The sequence below is a fragment of the Lagenorhynchus albirostris genome, chromosome 20 (genome assembly GCF_949774975.1).
Source record: "Lagenorhynchus albirostris chromosome 20, mLagAlb1.1, whole genome shotgun sequence".
Taxonomy (NCBI): Eukaryota; Metazoa; Chordata; class Mammalia; order Artiodactyla; family Delphinidae; genus Lagenorhynchus; species Lagenorhynchus albirostris.
In genome coordinates, this window is record NC_083114.1 from 26,659,452 (window position 1) to 26,677,682 (window position 18,231).

The 18,231-nt window shown below is 42.5% G+C and overlaps 1 protein-coding gene and 1 long non-coding RNA gene across 4 annotated transcripts in view; one reads left to right on the plus strand and one right to left on the minus strand.

Annotated features, from left to right (window-relative positions):
* Positions 1-1,203: 1,203 nt before the first annotated feature.
* LOC132511801 (uncharacterized) lies at positions 1,204-7,159 on the minus strand. The gene is made up of 3 exons (XR_009537751.1): positions 6,980-7,159; positions 6,697-6,883; positions 1,204-1,481 (listed from the first exon to the last, which is right to left on the minus strand). It is a non-coding gene; the product is annotated as an uncharacterized LOC132511801 (long non-coding RNA).
* Positions 7,160-7,278: 119 nt separating this feature from the next.
* Positions 7,279-18,231, plus strand: part of TOM1L1 (target of myb1 like 1 membrane trafficking protein) — a 52,447-nt gene continuing 41,494 nt past the window's right edge. For 2 of the 3 annotated variants that reach the window (XR_009537443.1, XM_060133256.1), the window contains exons 1-4: positions 7,279-7,407; positions 9,839-9,923; positions 11,820-11,898; positions 16,802-16,951. Coding sequence is in view for 2 of the 3 variants with exons in the window: in XM_060133256.1 (XP_059989239.1) it covers positions 7,350-7,407; positions 9,839-9,923; positions 11,820-11,898; positions 16,802-16,951 (372 nt within the window). In the remaining variant the exon portion in view is untranslated. The remainder of the gene's footprint in view (positions 7,408-9,838; positions 9,924-11,819; positions 11,899-16,801; positions 16,952-18,231) is intronic. The other variant, XM_060133257.1, reaches the window with a different exon arrangement.

Here is an 18,231-nt window from a genome sequence, read left to right on the forward strand (position 1 = left end):
TTTAACAATTTTGAGCACCAGTAATATGCCAAGGCCTTTGTTAAAAGTGTTCAAATGTTGTGTCATTTAATCTTGAGACACACTGAGAAATGTGGAATTGGCTCCACTTTTATAGATAAGGAAACAGGTTCTGAAAGGATGATTTGCCTGTCAAAGTTCACAGTCAGTGAATGGCTGTGAGCCAAGCCATTTGAACCAAGTTTAACATCTAAATTAATGTCCCTGTTTCCTTTGCTGTCCACCTCTTCTTTCAAGGCTCTCCTGGAGAACAAACATCCTAGGAGCATTCCTCTAGGCCTGCCCTTTCCCCACTCCAGCCTGAAATTCCAGTGCTGAATCTCTTGGGTTTTTTGAGCCCCATTCCCACCAGACATTTTTTCAAGTAAACTGATCAACAAATCATACATGATTCACAACATGCTAATAGAAACTAAACATGTGACTGGTATAATGCTAGTAGGACATACTTTTCCCAAATAGGTGACTCTTGCATATTTAAATAGTGGTGTTTAGGGAGACCTTGCCAAACCTCAGAAGCTGTTTTCTAATAGTGGACATTTTAGGATACCTAGTAGGTTAATAAACTGGTTAATATTTACTGAGTTTTATTATAGTCTGAGCATCATTCTATGTGCTATACATCATCTCATTTTTCAAAATAACCTTATGAAGTTATTTGTATCATCTGAGATCTGGGACTTGAAACCAGGTGATCTGACTTGCATATCTGAGCAAGATTTCCAAAGGAACACATAGGAATTAAATTACAAACCTCAAATAAGTTAAGTGTGAACTGGTGAGGTCATGAAACCCACCAAAAGCAAGTTGCCTTGGGTTATGAAAATATTGGTTCCCCTGGTTTACTTTTCAGATAAAATTTTGGTTTAAAACTTCATTGGAATCCTTTGAGATGACAAATTTAGCCAAAAAGTGCTCTTTAGTCCCAGATCTCAGTGGCACTCCTTAATTATAAGTATGATGAGGGAAGCTAATGAAAGCATTTGTGTGGTTTAAAGTTCAATATTGGTGGAAGGGTGAATGTTTAAAATCAACCAACAAAGTTTTACTTAGCACTGCCAGATGAGGAGTGCTTGACTAGATGCTGCAGGTGTTACCAAGCCAAACTTGGGTCCACTCACTGGATGCACAAGCAAAACACATCTACTGACACCAGGTTGCAGAGAAGCAAAGTACAGTGTTTATTGCAGGGCACCAAACAAGAAGAATGGGCAGCTAGTGCTCAAAAGACCCAAACTCCTCAATGGCTTGCAGGGAAGGTCTTTTAAAGACAACTTTTGAGGTGAGCATTGCAGGGTGCATGATTAGCTCGTGAACTTTCTTCTGATTGGTTGGTGGTGAGGTAACAGGGTAATGTTTCAGGAATTGTAATCATCCTCCTTCTGGTTCCAACCAGCCTGGGGTCTACATGTTTGTGGTCAGCATGTAATCACCAACTTCCATCTGGGTGGGGGTCTGCATTTCTGTGGAACAACTCAAAGATACAGGTCAAATTGTTATGTATATTCCTTGAGGAGGAACTAGGACTCTGTTTTATTGCTGAACTATTGTTTCAGCTATCATTACCTGTCTTGAGTGCCTTGTTTTTCCTTTGATTCTGCATTCCCTCAATTCTCTAATTGTTAACTTCTTGTCCCTGCTCTTTGGAACATGGGGAAGGCCTAGGAGACTAAAACCTTTTCTAAAAACAAGAATGGGGGACATGAAAGGGTTTTTGTGTCTGGGAAGACCCTGCAGGGTCTTGCTTGGTTTCACAGGTGCTCCCCAAGATCAATGACAGGCTCTGGGTACAGTTTGTCTCATTCCTAAGCTTTGGAATGAGACAAACCCAAATTCATCTCCCAATTCTGAGTGACTTTAGGCAAGTCATTCCATTTAGTAAAATGGAAATAACGATTCTTAGTTTATAAAATTATTATTATTATTGGAGATACCAAAGCACTTTTTAGAGTGGCTGGCACAGTAGGAAGTCAACCAGTGTTAGCTCCCATTACTCTCCTTATGCCTCTCTCATCTTGCGTCTCTAAGTTCAGCCAAAAGCCCAAGAGCAGGAAGAGAGAAAAGACTGAGCTTTGAAGTTAATTTCCAGAATAAGAAGTTTCCAAGATGTAGATACTAAAAAATAACTGTGGAAATAAAGTCAACATACATCTTTGTACATATAGTTTTCAAAAACAATGGGCAATAATTATTGTGTAAAATGTTACTTTTAAAGATAATTAATACTAATACATCTATAGATGCATAGGGTCTTGCTATATTTGAAAGAACCCAAGCTTCAGTCCAATTTCATCCTTAAAGAGTATTGTCTTATGACATTTAAGAACTGCTGGTCTGAGCAGTATTCATAGAGGAGAAAAGGCAAGGAGATAGATAAAGAACACAAAGGAATCTGAAACTAATTGAAAGAGAAGAATTGAGGATAATTTCAAGATTTTTTATTTGGGAAAGTATGATACCATTAGCCAATCTGGGGACTTTTAAAAATCTTGATGCCCTTGATACATTCCAGGCTCGTTAAATCGGAATCTCTGAGGGTGGGAGCCAGGCATCAGTACTCTTTACAGTAGCTCAGATGATTCCAACACATCCATCACTGCCTTCATCAAAACAAAGAAGTCAGGTAGCATACTGAGACAGTGGAGGAAGGGGATGAGTATAATTCTAGTTCTGTCAAGGTCAGAGCTCCAACAAGGCATCCAGGGAGGAATTAAGGACTGGATCTCAGGAAGGATAGAGCTCAAGATTTTGGAGAGTCATTCATGCATTCAATAAACTTTCCTAAGGCCTGTTAAGTGCCTGGATACCAAGCCCAACAAACAGGATTCTATTCCCTTGAGGGGCTTATATCTAGGAGGGGGGAACATATTTCTTTTTTTTTGGCTTATAAACAAGAGAATTTTATTTCTCACAGTTCTAAAGGATGAGAAGTCCAAGATTAAGGCACTGACAAATTCAGTGTCTGGCGAGAGCCCACTGCCTGGTTCATGAATTGCCATCTCTTTGCTGTGTCCTCACATGGTGAAAGGAGCAGGGAGCTCTCTGGGGTCTCTTTTATATTTATTTGTTTGTTTATTTATTTAGGTTAGGCTCTTGTTAAATACCATTTTAAAAAATATATATTTTATTTATTTTTTTATACAGCAGGTTCTTATTAGTTCTATCTATTTTATACATGTTAGTGTATACATGTTAATCCCAGTCTCCCAATTCATCCCATGGGGGGAACATATTTCTAAACAAACAAGCAGTACAAAGTGTTGTGAGCTCTAAGACAGAAATCTGTATGTAGGACAGGAAAGGAGGACTCAGTTCTCTTGGGAGTGGTCAGAAAATGTTTCAGAGAGAAGGGACAAGGAGAAGGCACCCTGAGGGAAACGGAGAAAGAGGAAAAGAGACTACAGAACTCTGGGGAGGCTAACAGTTTTAGCAGGCAAGGAGGAAGATGGAGCCAGATGAAGATCATGAGAAGTAGCAGCCAGAGAAGGGAGTACTGTATAGGATAGGGAAGTGCCCTGAAAGGTGAGGGGGGAAAGAAGGATGGCTAATGGGACGGCATCATATAGCACAGAGAGGGCAAAGAGGATGAGGCTGAGAAACGGCTTGGAGTTGATGATCAAGTGGCTACGGAAATTAGTTTCCACAGTGGAACAGCTAGGGAAGAGAGAGTGGGAGATGTCTGGAACTGGACCCATTAGAAAAAGAGAAGGATAAAGAGAGGGCTAGAGAAAACACTGGGTTGCCCCAAAAGTTCATTCCATAACATCTTTTGGAAAAACCTGTATGAAAAAAACTTTTCGGCCAACCCAATACTATGGGGAGGAATGGGGGAGAACATTTAAATATTAAAATAGAGAAAAGGTGCCTGTAGTGGGAAAAGTTTGGGACTCAGGGATAAGCTATTGTGTTGCATTCTCTTAGCTGGAGCTGAATGGCCTTGGGGCGGTTACTTCGCTTAGCTGGCTGTCCGTTTTTCATCTGTAAGATGATGCAGTAGACATGAGATTTATAAGGGTATGTCCAGATCTGACAATCTAAAAAATTTAGTGGAAAGAACAGAATCAAATGAGAGGGTGAAAAAGACTCTTAACTGCATAAAGCCTGATGACGGGTCAACTTTGTTTCCAGATACGTGTGTTTGCCACGTTCGGTCACCTCATTCTCCAGGTACCATCCCCTAGAACCCACTTTTTAAAAAGGAAAGGGTACCACCTACCATCTAGGCTCTACCCATGAGAGTACATAGGTTAAAGTCACAGCTTCTGGAATCATACAGTCCTTCACTATGACTGCATGAAAAATGACTTACTTTGGTTTTTCTAATCTGTAAAACAGAGTAATAAGAGTACTGGTTTCAGAGTTATCATGGGATTAAATGAGAGAATGCATGTGCATGTAATGTATTTACAGCACACCTAGCATATAGTTCTAGTAAAGAAAATATTAGCATTCTTGAACAGGTACAGAAAGAACAGCAGGACCCTGTGCCAGCAAAGTCTATGTATATCTTCTTTAAGATAGGAATACGGGTCGTGATATACTTTGAACCACACAGATCTTTAAAAGAAAAATGAGGAGAAACATGCTCAATAAGCAGATTCACCTAGTGGCAAAAATACAGGCTCTAGAATCAGGCAGCCATGATTCAAACTCTAGTCAAGCTATTTATTAGTTATATATATACATATATATATATATATATTTTTTTTTTTTCGGTACGCGGGCCTCTCGCTGTTGTGGCCTCTGCCGTTGCGGAACACAGGATCCGGACACGCAGGCTCAGCGGCCATGGCTCACGGGCGCAGCCGCTCTGCGGCATGTGGGATCTTCCCGGACCGGGGCACGAACCCGCGTCCCCTGACGTCAGCAGGTGGACTCTCAACCACTGCGCCACCAGGGAAGCCCTAGTTTTATATTTTTAAATCTCTGATTACATATTTGTACAAATGAAGTGTATGCTACCTGTCTCCAGGCTTAGGAAGACTGCATTCAGATGGAGTTCCACTTCCAGGCACTTAAGTGTATTTAAAGTACTGTAAAGGTTATTTGCAGGAATTCCCTGGTGTTCCAATGGTTAGGACTTGGCACTTTCACTTCAGTGGCCCGGGTTCAATTCCTGGTTGGGGAACTAAGATCCCACAGGCCACGCAGCGTGGCCAAATAAAAAAATAAAGGTTATTTTCTTTGCTTCTACCTAGCATTATGACTTATGTGTAAATAAACGCTTAGTAAGTGTTTTTAGAATTGAAATTTTAGTGAGATTTTGCTCCTGGTATCCAGAAATTTTACCCTTGTTTCTTTCTGGGATTCTGCCTCTTCTCTGACCTTAACTTAGCTGTGAATTCTATCCTACTCTCAGACCATACTAACACGGACTGGGTTGATTATCCCCCCGGGGACTTGGCAGATCATGGAGAAAGTGGCAGAACACAGAAAGAAGGCTGCAACCACCACAACACCCCCGTAGGCAAACGGGGAGAAAAGAGCTTCAGGTAGTACCCATCAACCTGGTTCTGTTTACCCCGACATAATGTCCTGAACACGCTCCCTGGTGCCATGTTCTCAGTGCCTCAATCCTGTAGCACAAGGAAATAAAAAACAAAACTTCTCCCATAAGAAGTAGCAGAATTATGTTAAAAATATGTATGTTGATTCCTTCCCAGTTCTCATTCCCTGGGAAGGCCACTGACACCAACAGCAGCCTAAGCTGAAATTTTCTCTTTAAGCTTGTAGGGTTCAGAGAGTGGAATATTTTGTAGAGTCTATAATATGAAAGAGATTAGGTTGGTGATGTCACAAGAGGTTTTCAACAGTGTGGGCAGAAGCTGTAGCGATGACTAAGGTAGTTGATAAGTAGCACCACAGGAAGTAGTTATTGGGCTTCCCTGGTGGCGCAGTGGTTGAGAGTCCGCCTGCCGATGCAGGGGACGCGGGTTCGTGCCCCGGTCCGGGAGGATCCCACATGCCGCGGAGTGGCTGGGCCCGTGAGCCATGGCGGCTGGGCCTGCGCGTCCGGAGCCTGTGCTCCGCAGCGGGAGAGCTCGCGGCGGTGAGAGGCCCGCGTACCGCAAAAAAAAAAAAAAAAAAAAAAAAGAAGTAGTTATTCACCCTGGATAAGCAGGTGGAGAATATTAGTTACAGGCAGGAGGCATTTACAACAAAAATGATTCATTCTAGATTTTAGAATCCCAGGTATTAGCTCACATGGGTCAAGAAAAATTAGAAATAACAGAATTAGAGCAAAAAAAAGTTAGCCCCTTGGCACACACTGGAATTGGTTTTGATTTCTATTTTTAAATATATGACTAAGGACATAAGCCAGACCGAGCTCCCTTTGATCTCTTGTCACCATTTCCAGGGCCCAGGAAGGGCTTGTCGAACTGGGCCCCACTTGACCACAGGAAGCAAGATCTGGAGGCACAGGGAGCCCATCTTATGCTAACTGCCATCACCTTGGAGACACACCACTCCCCAGCAGGCTCCGGCATCATCGTGGAAGACTGTTACCATCGCTAATCAGATGTTAATCGAATGCACCAGAAAAGGAAATAAATTCCGCTTCTGAAAGGGCAGCTGGAAAGAGGTTGAAATGCTCCAGCTCGGATTTACATTCCAAAGCAGTCCTAAAGCCAAACACTCCCTGCCGGAGCAGAAGGAAAGCCCCTCTCTTCTTCTCACCTTCGCTGGAAAATAGTTCCCTGGAGGAACCGAGAACTCGCTAGGCGGCGCCACGTGGTCCCTCAGGAAATTGGGGCGAGACAAAGGACGCCGGCTCCTGTGAGGCCTCTCGATTGAAGCCAGTCCCTCCTCCTGTCCATCACCTGCAGCCTTAAAGTGCCAGGGACACATCTTCCCTCCCGGATCTCTGGGGCGGGTAAATAAGTCGGGGTGGGGTAAATATTTCTAGTTAGGCGATTCACTCAGTGGTTAAACATGTATTTTGTGGGTGCCAAACGCTGACCTGAGCGGGTTATGTGGTTAATGCTCACAGTAACCCGAGACGTGTGTTAACTCCATATTTCCTTCTTTACAACGGGGAGCAGGAAGCGCAGAGAAGAACAGCACCTCGCCCCGTGAGCGGCAGGATCCGCCCCCGGGTCACTCGTCCCCAGCGGTGTTCCCAGGGCCGCCCGGCCGGTCCCGCGGCTCGTGGCAGGTGCGCGTGTGCCCGCCCCCTCCGGCGCTCCCGCCTCAGCCCCCCCAGGACCCAGCCCGGAGCCCAGCGCCTCGCAGCGGCCAGGGGAAGTGCGGCCCGGGGGGCGGAGCCAGGGCCGTGCGGGTGGAGTCGTGAGCCGCGGTGGCGGAGGCCCGGGCCGGCTCCCTGCGCTACCATGGCGTTCGGGAAGAGTCACCGGGACCCATACGCGACCTCCGTGGGCCAGCTCATAGGTAAAAGGGGGACCCCTCCGGCTTGGGGCCGGGACGCTACGCGTTGACTCTGTTCCCGGCCGCAGAGGATCGCGTGGGTCCGAGTTCGACGAACTCCTCCCCCCTCCCCCGCAACTTTCCCAGGCCCCGCGCTCCGCTGGTCCCGAGCGGCACCTGTCCCCGCCAACCTCTCTCGAACCCCACCTCCTCACCTCCCGTCTTCCGGTGCTTTCCGGGGTGGGGGTGGGGTGGAAGCGGACAGGTGGACCGAGGGGATCCAGGTGTGGCGTGGCTGGGCCTCTACGGAGGCGTGTCAACTTCTGGGTAAGGGGAAGCTCTTCAGAAAGTGAGTCCACCCGAGGGCCAAGTGTTGTCCTGTCCGTTTTGCAGAGAGAAAAAGTTTCCAGGAGGTTAAGTGCAGTGACCTCGATGTGACAGGCAGGTCTCCAAACTAGTTCTGACTCCAGGCCCTTAAAACGTGAGTTACTTTTTAGGGGTGAACAAAGAGAACGAACATGCCTAGCATTGGAGCGAAGGAAGGGGGAGCCAGGCGCGCTCTGGGTACACAAGAGGCCTCTCCAGGCAACTAGGGGCTACACAGGTGTCTGCCTGACTCCTTCCCTCTCCCGTGGCCGTGCTCTGATCCACGTACGCGGAAGCCGGAGCCAGTGCCTGGACTGTTTAACAACACCGGCTCCCTTCTCCCTGGTCTCTGATACCTCCCTTGGGAACCGGGTGTGGCACCAGTGCATATAGATGCCAAGCAAAGCGTCATCACTTCGGGGAGCTTAGTGGGATGAGGAAATCATGAAAACCTGGTAGTTATAATAAGGAGGCTCAGATTTGAACAGTTTTGCCTGCAACTCAGTTAACTGCTGTATGACAAGAACACATTACCCAGGGACTTCCCTGGTGGTCCAGTGGTTAAGACGTCACCCTTCCAATGCAGGGGGCGCTAGTTCTATCCCTGGTCGGGGAACTAAGACCCCACATGCTGCGCGGCCAAAAATAAATAAAGAATGAATAAATTAAAGAACCAAAACCAAAACACTACTCAACCTGAAGCTTAGTTCCCGTACCTTTATAAGATGGTGAGTGTAACTATCATTGAGGAGGAGATGCTTTCTAAACTGTTGCTGGCTGTATCTCTGTTGGGTATTAAAATGAACCCTGAACAGAAGTGGATGCAGGCTGCATCTTCATAAGCTGATTTATTCTTTAATGCTGTGAACATTTACTGACTGCCAGCTATATCCCTGGACCTGGACCAGGCAAAGGTAAGATGTGGTCTCAGCCATCACGGAACGCATAATCTTATAGGGAAGACGCACACAATTTCGTACTGACAATAGTGCAGTACTTTTGCAATAGAAGAGAAGTGTAAAACACCCAAAACTTATGAAAAGGGAGAACTTAACTCTGCCATGGCCTTTGAAGGATGAGTAGGAGTTTTCTAGGAAGATGGGAAGGTGGGAAGAAGGAGGACAGAATGGGGAGCAAGAAATCTGGCAGAAAGAACCTTGTAACTGAACACAAGATTGGTAAGCCTTGTCCATTTGAATGCCAAATTCAAATAGTGTTTCTCCTAGATGAGGAGCAGTCTAAGCTTTGGAGTTCCCCTAAGCAAACCTTTATCCTCTTCATTATCCTTTTAATTTTTGCTCAATTCCCCTAGAACCTCATGTTTTCATGCTGAGGGATATTCTCCTTTCTCATAGTAGAGATGTTAAGCTCATTCAGGTTGAGTGTTCTATTATCCTTCCCAGGTGACATTTTGTATTCTTAAGGAGGATGTCAGAAGAGGGAAAAGCTATCTGACTGTTTAGTGATGGGGTTACAGGTACAGGAGCCTTCAAGTCTGCCTGGTGCAGCTCTGGTTAGTACAGGTGCTAGGAGGTACATAGACAGTTTCAGTAGATCTGTCTTTTTCTCAACACCACCCCCAAAGGAGAATAAGTGACTTTTAAAAAGCAAACAAAAACTGGCATCAAACATCAAACAACCTAGATTTGAATGCTAGTTCTACCGTGTACTGACTGTGTAGCCTTGGGTAACTTCCTTAACCTCCTTGAACTTCTATTTCATCACCTCAAAACAGTGGGTTAAATGAAATTGCATAAGATAAAATACTTAGTTTAGCACTGTGCACTTCATCTTGTAGGTGACTGTCCTTCTCTGAAAGACAGGCAGGCAGATGGAGATTTAGCTGGGCTGTCCTGGCCCTGCAGCCTTTATTAATAGGTCACTCATTACTGTTGCAACAGAAACACCTGGGTTTTGACTGATTCTTGAATTACTGGGAATTGCTCAGAAAAAAAAAAATCTCTCTGCTCTTTGGTGATATAAACTTAATGGTACTTGCTAGTAAACTCCAGGCAGATTGTTTCAGGAGGACCAGACATGTTTTATTCTGTTGTAGCTCAGATTCAACACAACAGCTTTTTCTTTGCAGAAAAGGCTACATTTGCTGGAGTTCAGACTGAAGATTGGGGCCAGTTCATGCACATCTGTTACATAATTAACACTGCCCACGATGGGTGAGTTCAGTGTGTGGTTCATGTATTTGCCTCTCATAAAAAGTGTCAGAACACATTTTCTCTTGCAAACTGGTTTTCTTGTTGAAATAGTGTTTCCATCACCCTTTAAGCACCCACTGCCTTTTGAAGACATGTCAGGTTGAAATATTAGGACAGCTGCTTGTTTCAGCATGTGGAATATCTGAGAATCCATTATAATTTTTCTCCTCTTTGCCTTTTCCTTAATAGTTTCAAATTTTGTCTCGGTGAAGCTCAAATTCCTTGTTCTTTAAGGAGAGAGGAAGATATTGTTTCCTTTGTTAGGAATTCTTCTTGCTCTGATTGGCAATATTTTATGTTACTGTAACTGAAAAATATTATCAAGAAGCTAGTGGACTCCTGGTGGTGACCTGTCTCTGGGCAGTTGTCATTATCAACCAGGAAATAATCTAGCAGTTGTTTTCCTCTGCTTGTCACAAGACAATTTTTTTTTTCTTCCGAATGCCAACTCACCCATGTTTATGCTGAGTTCTTAAACAATGTGTTATCTTTTGTTACACTTCTTAAACTTTAGAGAATTGAAGTTTAAAAAATAAAATCATTAAGAAGACTAACTATTTTGTGATTTAGTCTGAACTACAAGTTGTTATAAGGGATACAATTCTCTTGATTTTCCTGTGCATTTAAACTAATAATGAACAGCAAAGGAGACTGTCTTAGTTTTTGTTGATGAAGAAAACATTACACTTAATTATTGACTATCTCAATGGAAAGTACTTATGGTTAGTACTTTAAAATATTTATGGTGTTTTCCCTGTAATCTTGTTTACCATATTTGTTTCCTCTAAACCTTTTCTTCACTGATAATACTAATTTCTTCATTGATAATGCAAAAAGGGAAATGCAATGTAAAATTTTTTTCTTTTAAAACAGTGTCTTTATTCTTTTCACCTTTTCTAAGGGTTTCATCTTAGATTTTATATATGATTTTTTAGAAATATATATAATATTTTATAATAGTTACAATTTTAAGTATATGTAATATTATGTAATTATGTTATCATATAATAGAAATTCTACCCATGCAAGCATAACAAACAAAATTGGAAGGTAATATGCAAAAAATATTTGTATCTTTTTTAAGATTTGAGGTATAATTGGCATATAGCACTGTATAAGTTTAAAGTGTACAGCATAATGACTTGAGTTACATATACTGCAAAACAGTTTCCACAACAAGTTTCGTTAACATCCATCACCTCATACAGTTACAAAAAATGTTTTTTCCTTGTGATGAGAACTTTCAGGATCTACTCTCTTAACAACTGTCAAATATACCATACAGCAGTATTAACTATAGTCATCATGTTGTACGTTACATCCCCATTACTTATCTATAACTGACCATCTCAGAGTAAATTTAGACTGTCTACTTACACATAGTTCCTCCTTTTGTAACATAACATTGTAGCATATCAGAACCTGACCTGGTTAGTCCTAACTCCTCCTACATCCCATTGCCTATAGGATGCTTAGGAAATACTAATAAAAATAGGTAACATTTTTGGAAATTACATTTCCTGTAAACTGGTTCTGTGCGTTGATATGGGCTGTGGGTGTGAGTATGCGTTGATACGGGCTGTGGGTGTGAGTATATTTCACATGTAGTGCTTTCTAGGTAATGATCATCATCTGCATATTTCATTTGATTCTGACAAGGAGGTAGGTGGTATTGTATGCCTAGATGTATGAGGAAACGGGTGTAAAAATGTTAAGTCATCTGCCCAGTGCCACACAGAACCAATACCTTGGTTATCTCCTTAGCCGTTCCTCTTTCCACACTGCATGCTGCTTTTCAGAGACTACTTGCTTTCAGCAATGGCTACATTGATGATTTTACTGTGTTCATTGCCACAGGCCAAAAGATGCAGTAAAAGCTTTGAAGAAAAGGATTTCCAAAAACTACAATCATAAAGAAATACAACTTACCTTGTCAGTAAGTATTTACTTTAATGTTAAATTAAGACCAGAATTTTCCAAGCTATAGTCATGTTTCTAATTTTGGGTATAAAAGATACAAATATTCTGAGATAATTAATAGGTTAGCAAAAAGTTATTTACAGTATGAATTAAAACTATTCATTTATTGAGAATTGCAGAATCAAGGGAGTTTCGTTGTTTGTAATAGCATTTAATTCGGTGGAAAGTGAGTGTTCCTGGAAAAGCATATTTTCCTGGTTAGGAGATGGGAACTGGTCATGAAAAACCTGTAGGTACTGAGTTGCTCAAGAAGTTTGTGTATGTGTTACACATGGGGAAGATTGAAGCTTGAGAAGTGCCTCCCCGTCACCTTTCTACCTCATTTGAACACCTCTGTGGAATTCTGAGATGCTGGAGGCTCTTTAGGGTTCCGCCAAGTTCTGCTGTTTGGTATAATTTGGAGAATGTTCTTTGTTGATTTAAACAATTCTCCTGTGCACCTTATCGCTTGATTTGGGTGTGGACATTTATTTGACATGTTCCCATTTTCCCCCAACCTTGGCCGTGTGACCTCTTCAGTTGCTTGGTGAGTTGCCCGTTTTACTTCAGTATGTTTTGCAAACCCTGCCTGCTGCCTGAGAGTGAGCTGTGTGGCTTTCTAGTTTCTTCTGTGTGCCTTTGCTGACCTCAGCCCAGCCGCAAGCCACATGTGGTTATGGCACTACTCTGCCAGCATCACACTGCTCTTAGGGGACTTGGACGTGTTTATCTAGAGGGCTGTGGAACAGAGGTGAGCACAGCCCCCCTTTTCTAGCTTCAGGGGGAAAATCATTTATCACATCTTGCTTACTTGGAGAGTAACTGAATGAGAAAATGAATTGAAGTCTTAATGATACTATCACTGAAGAAACCCTTCAAGTTGGGATCTGAATATAGTTTTGGAGGGATTTTCTTCTCTCATCTTTTTTGACCTCTCCCCTGTCCTTTACCATAGCAGCCCCCTCAGGGAGGTCACAGAATGCAGGCAACTGGAGAGAGAGGAGTAAGGCACTTCAGTAGAAATGTCAGAACAATGGGTTGGTGGTGGAAATAAACCTTTGCCTGGTACCTGGTTGATGCTCTCAACAACCCTTTGAAGAAGTTGTATTATTGACTCCACTTCAGAAATGAAGAAACTGAGACTTAGTGAGGTTAAGTGATTTTTTTTTCCCCCTCCAAGATTTAAGTAGCATAGGCAAGATTTCAGTCCGGTTCTGATTCTAAATTCCATGTCTTTGCCCCATACCACCTTGCTTCTCAGAACAAATCAAGCCCCTTGAAAGAAAAGGCTGCTGTGTTTCATTTGTGTTTTCAACTCTTTTCTACATGGTAGAAGACCTAGTGCATCAGTGTACCAGGTGTTGAGTGGTTAAAATGATTGAGTGTCCTTCAGCCCCCATCCCACTCTCCTAGCATCCAGGAAGGACTCAAGGAATGTACTGTAGAATTGGGGTAGAAAGATACGTAGCTGTGCCCTAAAATGAAGTGGATCTAGGATATCTCAGGGCTGCTGAAGGTTAGGAGAATTGACTGAGTAACCTAAGGGCAGAAGATGAATTTATGCCACTTTTGAATTTCAGCATGCGGTATTTCACCGTCTCACAGTTGTTTATTCTGTATAATGCGTTTGTCTCTTTCTCTGTTGTAGCCAGCCTACGTGACATTTCCATGGTTGCTTCTTATCCTCAGCTCCATATCCTCCTCCATCACGGTTCCTTCCTTCTGGGGATGAACCAGGACTCTTCCCTGGGGAATCTGATTTATTCCAGAGTGTTGTCTCTTTCAGCCCTCCATCTCTGAGTTCCCACTCTTTCTGTCCTTCCAGTCGTCTGATCTCTTAGGCCTTACTCCCAGCTAGCTGCCTGTTCCCTGTTCCACCTCAGGTAACTGGACATCCTCCACCTCCTAATTTCCACACTAGTACGTGAGAACAAGCGAATCTAAAACCTGTGCCAAAGTAAGGGTGAGAGTCACAGGTTGGAGGTCATTGTTAGGGGCAGAGTTCATTAAGGTACCTACTTCTTGGATTTTCTTTGAATTGGTCTTTGACTCTTGCTAGCTTCATGCATATTTCCCCAAGTTGTATAGTCAATGGCCCAATCACCTCACCTCACGCTACTCACTGCATTGTAGTGGTGTCTTTAAGGCTTCAGAACAGACTTTAATATTAACTTAAGCCAGACTTAATCATGAGAGAGATTAGTCACAGAAAGAATCATCCAGGGGCTTCCCTGGTGACGCAGTGGTTGAGAATCTGCCTGCTAATGCAGGGGACACGGGTTCAAGCCCCTGTCTGGGAGGATCCCACATGCTGCGGAGCAACTAGGCCCGTGAATATTTAGCATTCATTTTACTGTTAGGGAAAATGAGATTTGGAGGCAGAGTATCTTGCCTAAGACAGCATATCTGGTTACATGAAGTATTTTTATAAATTCCCATTGAACTAGAGGCACTTTTCCTCTCAGCAGTTCATCAGATAAAAACTCATCATAACAGTATATCAAGCAAAAACTCATTTGTTATTCAACTTTTCAGCTTGTCTTTTTCTAAACAACTTGCATTAAAATACAATAGATTCATCTTAATATGTTTTGGATTCTGATTTTACTTTCCTTTGCCTTAAAGGTTCTCCCTGTATATTTCACAAAGCTGCATGTGCTCAGCTTCTGTATTTTATGGTTGCATTTTTAGCCACATTGCCCTTAAAACTGCAGCTTTCATACCTTCTTATTTCTGTATTGCCATTAAAGTGACACAAATACAGAGCATGGTGTAAAGTCAGTTTTCAGGGCTTCTTTTCTGCAAAGATGATTATACCTATCCTGGTCATGTTATGGTTTTTGTGACCTCGGAGAAGGTGTTAGCATGGGAACTAGAGATTTAATTTTGTTTTTAGATCGCTTTTAGAAATCCACTTTCTGCATGCAGTTCTTCAATACCAGCTCATTCTTTCTTAGCCTGACTTCTGCTTATGTTGCTTTATTGAAAATCTTTTTTTCAAGGTGACTGATGACCCCACTAACCAACAAACCTAGCTGAGTTTTTCAGCCCATATTCTTAACCATTTGACACTCCATCCTCCTAGAAACTCTGCTCTCTTTTGATTTTACCAACATTATGTTCTATTTATCTTATGCATCAGTTTCTGTTGATTGCCTTTCCTGAGCGTCCTTCTGGCCTCACAGGTGAACCCCTTTGTCCCTTCCTCTCTGCTCATCCAAGGCAGGCTTGATTACTCACTTTTGGCCTCACTCTCCCCTGAACTATAGCTGTGCATGTACAGCTCTCAGCAAAAAATCTCTACTTGAATGTCTCATTGTCCTTTTTGTCTTAGTCATCTTGAGCTGCTCTAACAAAATACCATAGATTAGGTGGCTTAAACAACAGACATCTGTTTCTCACAGTCCTGGAGGCTGTGAAGTCCAAGATCAAGGGGCCGGCAGATCCAGTGTATGATGAGGGCCCACCCTCTGGCTTGTAGATGGCCATCTTCTTGCTGTATCCTCACATGGCCAAGAGAGAGATGATCTCTCTTATCCCTTTCTTATAAGAGCACTAATCTCATTCATGAGGACTCCACCCTCATGACCTAACTCCCTCCCAAAAGTCCCACCTCCAAATACCATCACATTAGGGATTAGGAGGTTCAACATGGGAATTTGGGAGGGACACAAACATTCAGTTCACAGCACTTATAAACTCAAAATATCTAAATTTCAACCCACCATTTTGACCTTCGACTAGTCATAGTATCCCATCCACTTCCAGATTTCCATCAATCTCATGCAGAGTAGCAGTCACTTAACTTTCAGCCTTTCCTTTTCAACAAACCCCGGTTGCTGAAAGTTCTTGCTTCATAATTCTCATGTCTTTCCCTTCCTTGTACCCACATCATCCTAGTTTAGGCCTTTCTGCATCAGGCTGTACTAGTGGGTAACTGCTGGATCTCTCTATCATTCCAGGGTCTTTGCCCTCCAATTCCCTTTGTAGGGTGCTGCTTGAAAACCTTGTCAGAGTACTATGCATGCACTAACCTTTCTCTCAAGTTCAGGATAGAGGTGTGATGGTGACAAAACTAATAAGAACCCTTCAGTGGCTTCTTACTGCCTTCAAGATAATCTTCAAATTCTTTACATTGCCACACAAAATTTCTCTACTGTCTGGATGAAGCCCCTCCAGACTTAATCCACCCACCTCCCCAATGTCCCCAGTTTGCTGATGTAAAGAAGCCTCTACAAACTGGAGTACTTATCTTCCTCCTCACAGCTCATATGCTTTGTCACCTGTACTTATATTTTTTAATACCATTTACCTGTCTAGACTATTGCTCTATACTCATTTGTACTTTTCTTGACCATTTTTCAAAGCCTAGCGTAGAACAACCCTTTTCCAAAAGTCTTAAGACCACCTGGCCCTAAATTATCACATCTGCCTATAAAGGTCTGTAGCTGGGGTAACCATGTAATTTTTCATCTAGGCAAGGACATTTTTGAGAGTGAAAGGAGGTATCATCATTAATAAAACCAGGACAACAGGAGTTCACCAGGACTTTCCTGGCAAAACTAGGACACGTCACCTTGTATAGAGCCCACATGCTTTGTTTGCACCTCCCATTGGCCCTTGGCATTTACTACCTTGCATAGTTATTAGTTCTCGTATAATTGTGTCCTGGCTCCCCAACAGGACCATCCGCTAAGCAGTTACATTATGCCTTATATTTCCTCACATTTCCAGAACCTAACATTTTGCCATGTATTTTAGTAGATACTAAATTATGTTTATTAATTGGAATGCTGGTGGAAATCATTACTTGGCAATTTTTACCTTATATTTAGGAGGTGGTTTTGCAAAGAGATAAAATGTTTGATTTTTCTCTTTAGCTTATTGACGTGTGTATGCAGAACTGTGGTCCGAGTTTCCAGTCTCTGATTGTGAAGAAGGAATTTGTTAAAGATAGTCTAGTTAAGCTGCTGAGTCCCAGATATACCTTGCCAATAGACATTCAGAATAGAATTTTGAATTTCATTAAGGTAAGTCTATTATATATCTTATGGGATGGTGAATGTCTAAGATTGGAGATTTAATTACCTAACTCCCAATTGGTTCAGTGATCCTTTACAAGCCTGGGATTGAGCCCCAAAGAGTTTTTACTATTCGGTTTTCCATGTAATAATAATTTCTTGGCATTGGATAGTGGCCTTTTTCTGAAGAATTTGTAGTCTTTTCCATACATGTCTCTCAGTTTCTATCTTATCTACATCAGATAGGAGAGAGAGTGACGTGTACGTTCATTTTGCAGGTGTGGAAACTATGTTCTGGGGTAGATAACTCACTGCTTTCAGAGTTATTTGGCAAAAGAGCTACTGATGCTGTTTTAGGATCTGTTAATTCTAGATTTAGTATAGCAAAAAACAAACAATAGTATTTATTCCAGAGTTTCATTAAATTGTTGAGGCATGGCAGTTTGGTGATTAAAAATATATTATTCTAATGGCCATCATCAAAAAATATACAAACAGGACTTCCCTGTTGGCACAGTGGTTGAGAGTCCACCTGCCGATGCAGGGGATGTGGGTTCGTGCCCCGGTCCGGGAAGATCCCACATGCCGCGGGGTGGCTGGGCCCGTGAGCCATGGCCGCTGAGCCTGCGCTTCTGGAGCCTGTGTTCTGCAACGGGAGAGGCCACAACAGTGAGAGGCCCGCGTACCGCAAAAAAAAAAAAATATATATATATATATATATATACACATATATATACATACACACACACAATGGAGAGAGTGTGGAAAAAAGGGAACCCTCTTGCACTGTTGGTGGGAATGTAAATTCATACAGCCGCTATGGAGAACAGTATGGAGGTTCCTTAAAAAACTAAAAATAGAACTGCCATATGACCCAGCAATCCCACTACTGGGCGTATACCCTGAGAAAACCATAATTCAAAAAGAGTCATGTACCACAATGTTCATTGCAGCTCTATTTACAATAGCCAGGACATGGAAGCAACCTAAGTGTCCATCAACAGATGACTGGATAAAGAAGATGTGGTACATATATACAATGGAATATTACTCAGCCATAAAAAGAAACAAAATTGAGTTATTTGTAGTGAGGTGGATGGACCTAGAATCTGTCATACAGAGTGAAGTATGTCAAAAAGAGAAAAACAAATACTGTATGGTAACACATATATATGGAATCTAAATTTTTAAAAAAGTGGTCATGAAGAACCTAGGGGCAGGACAGGAATAAGGACGCAGACGTAGAGAATGGACTTGAGGACATGGAGAGGGGGAAGGGTAAGCTGGGA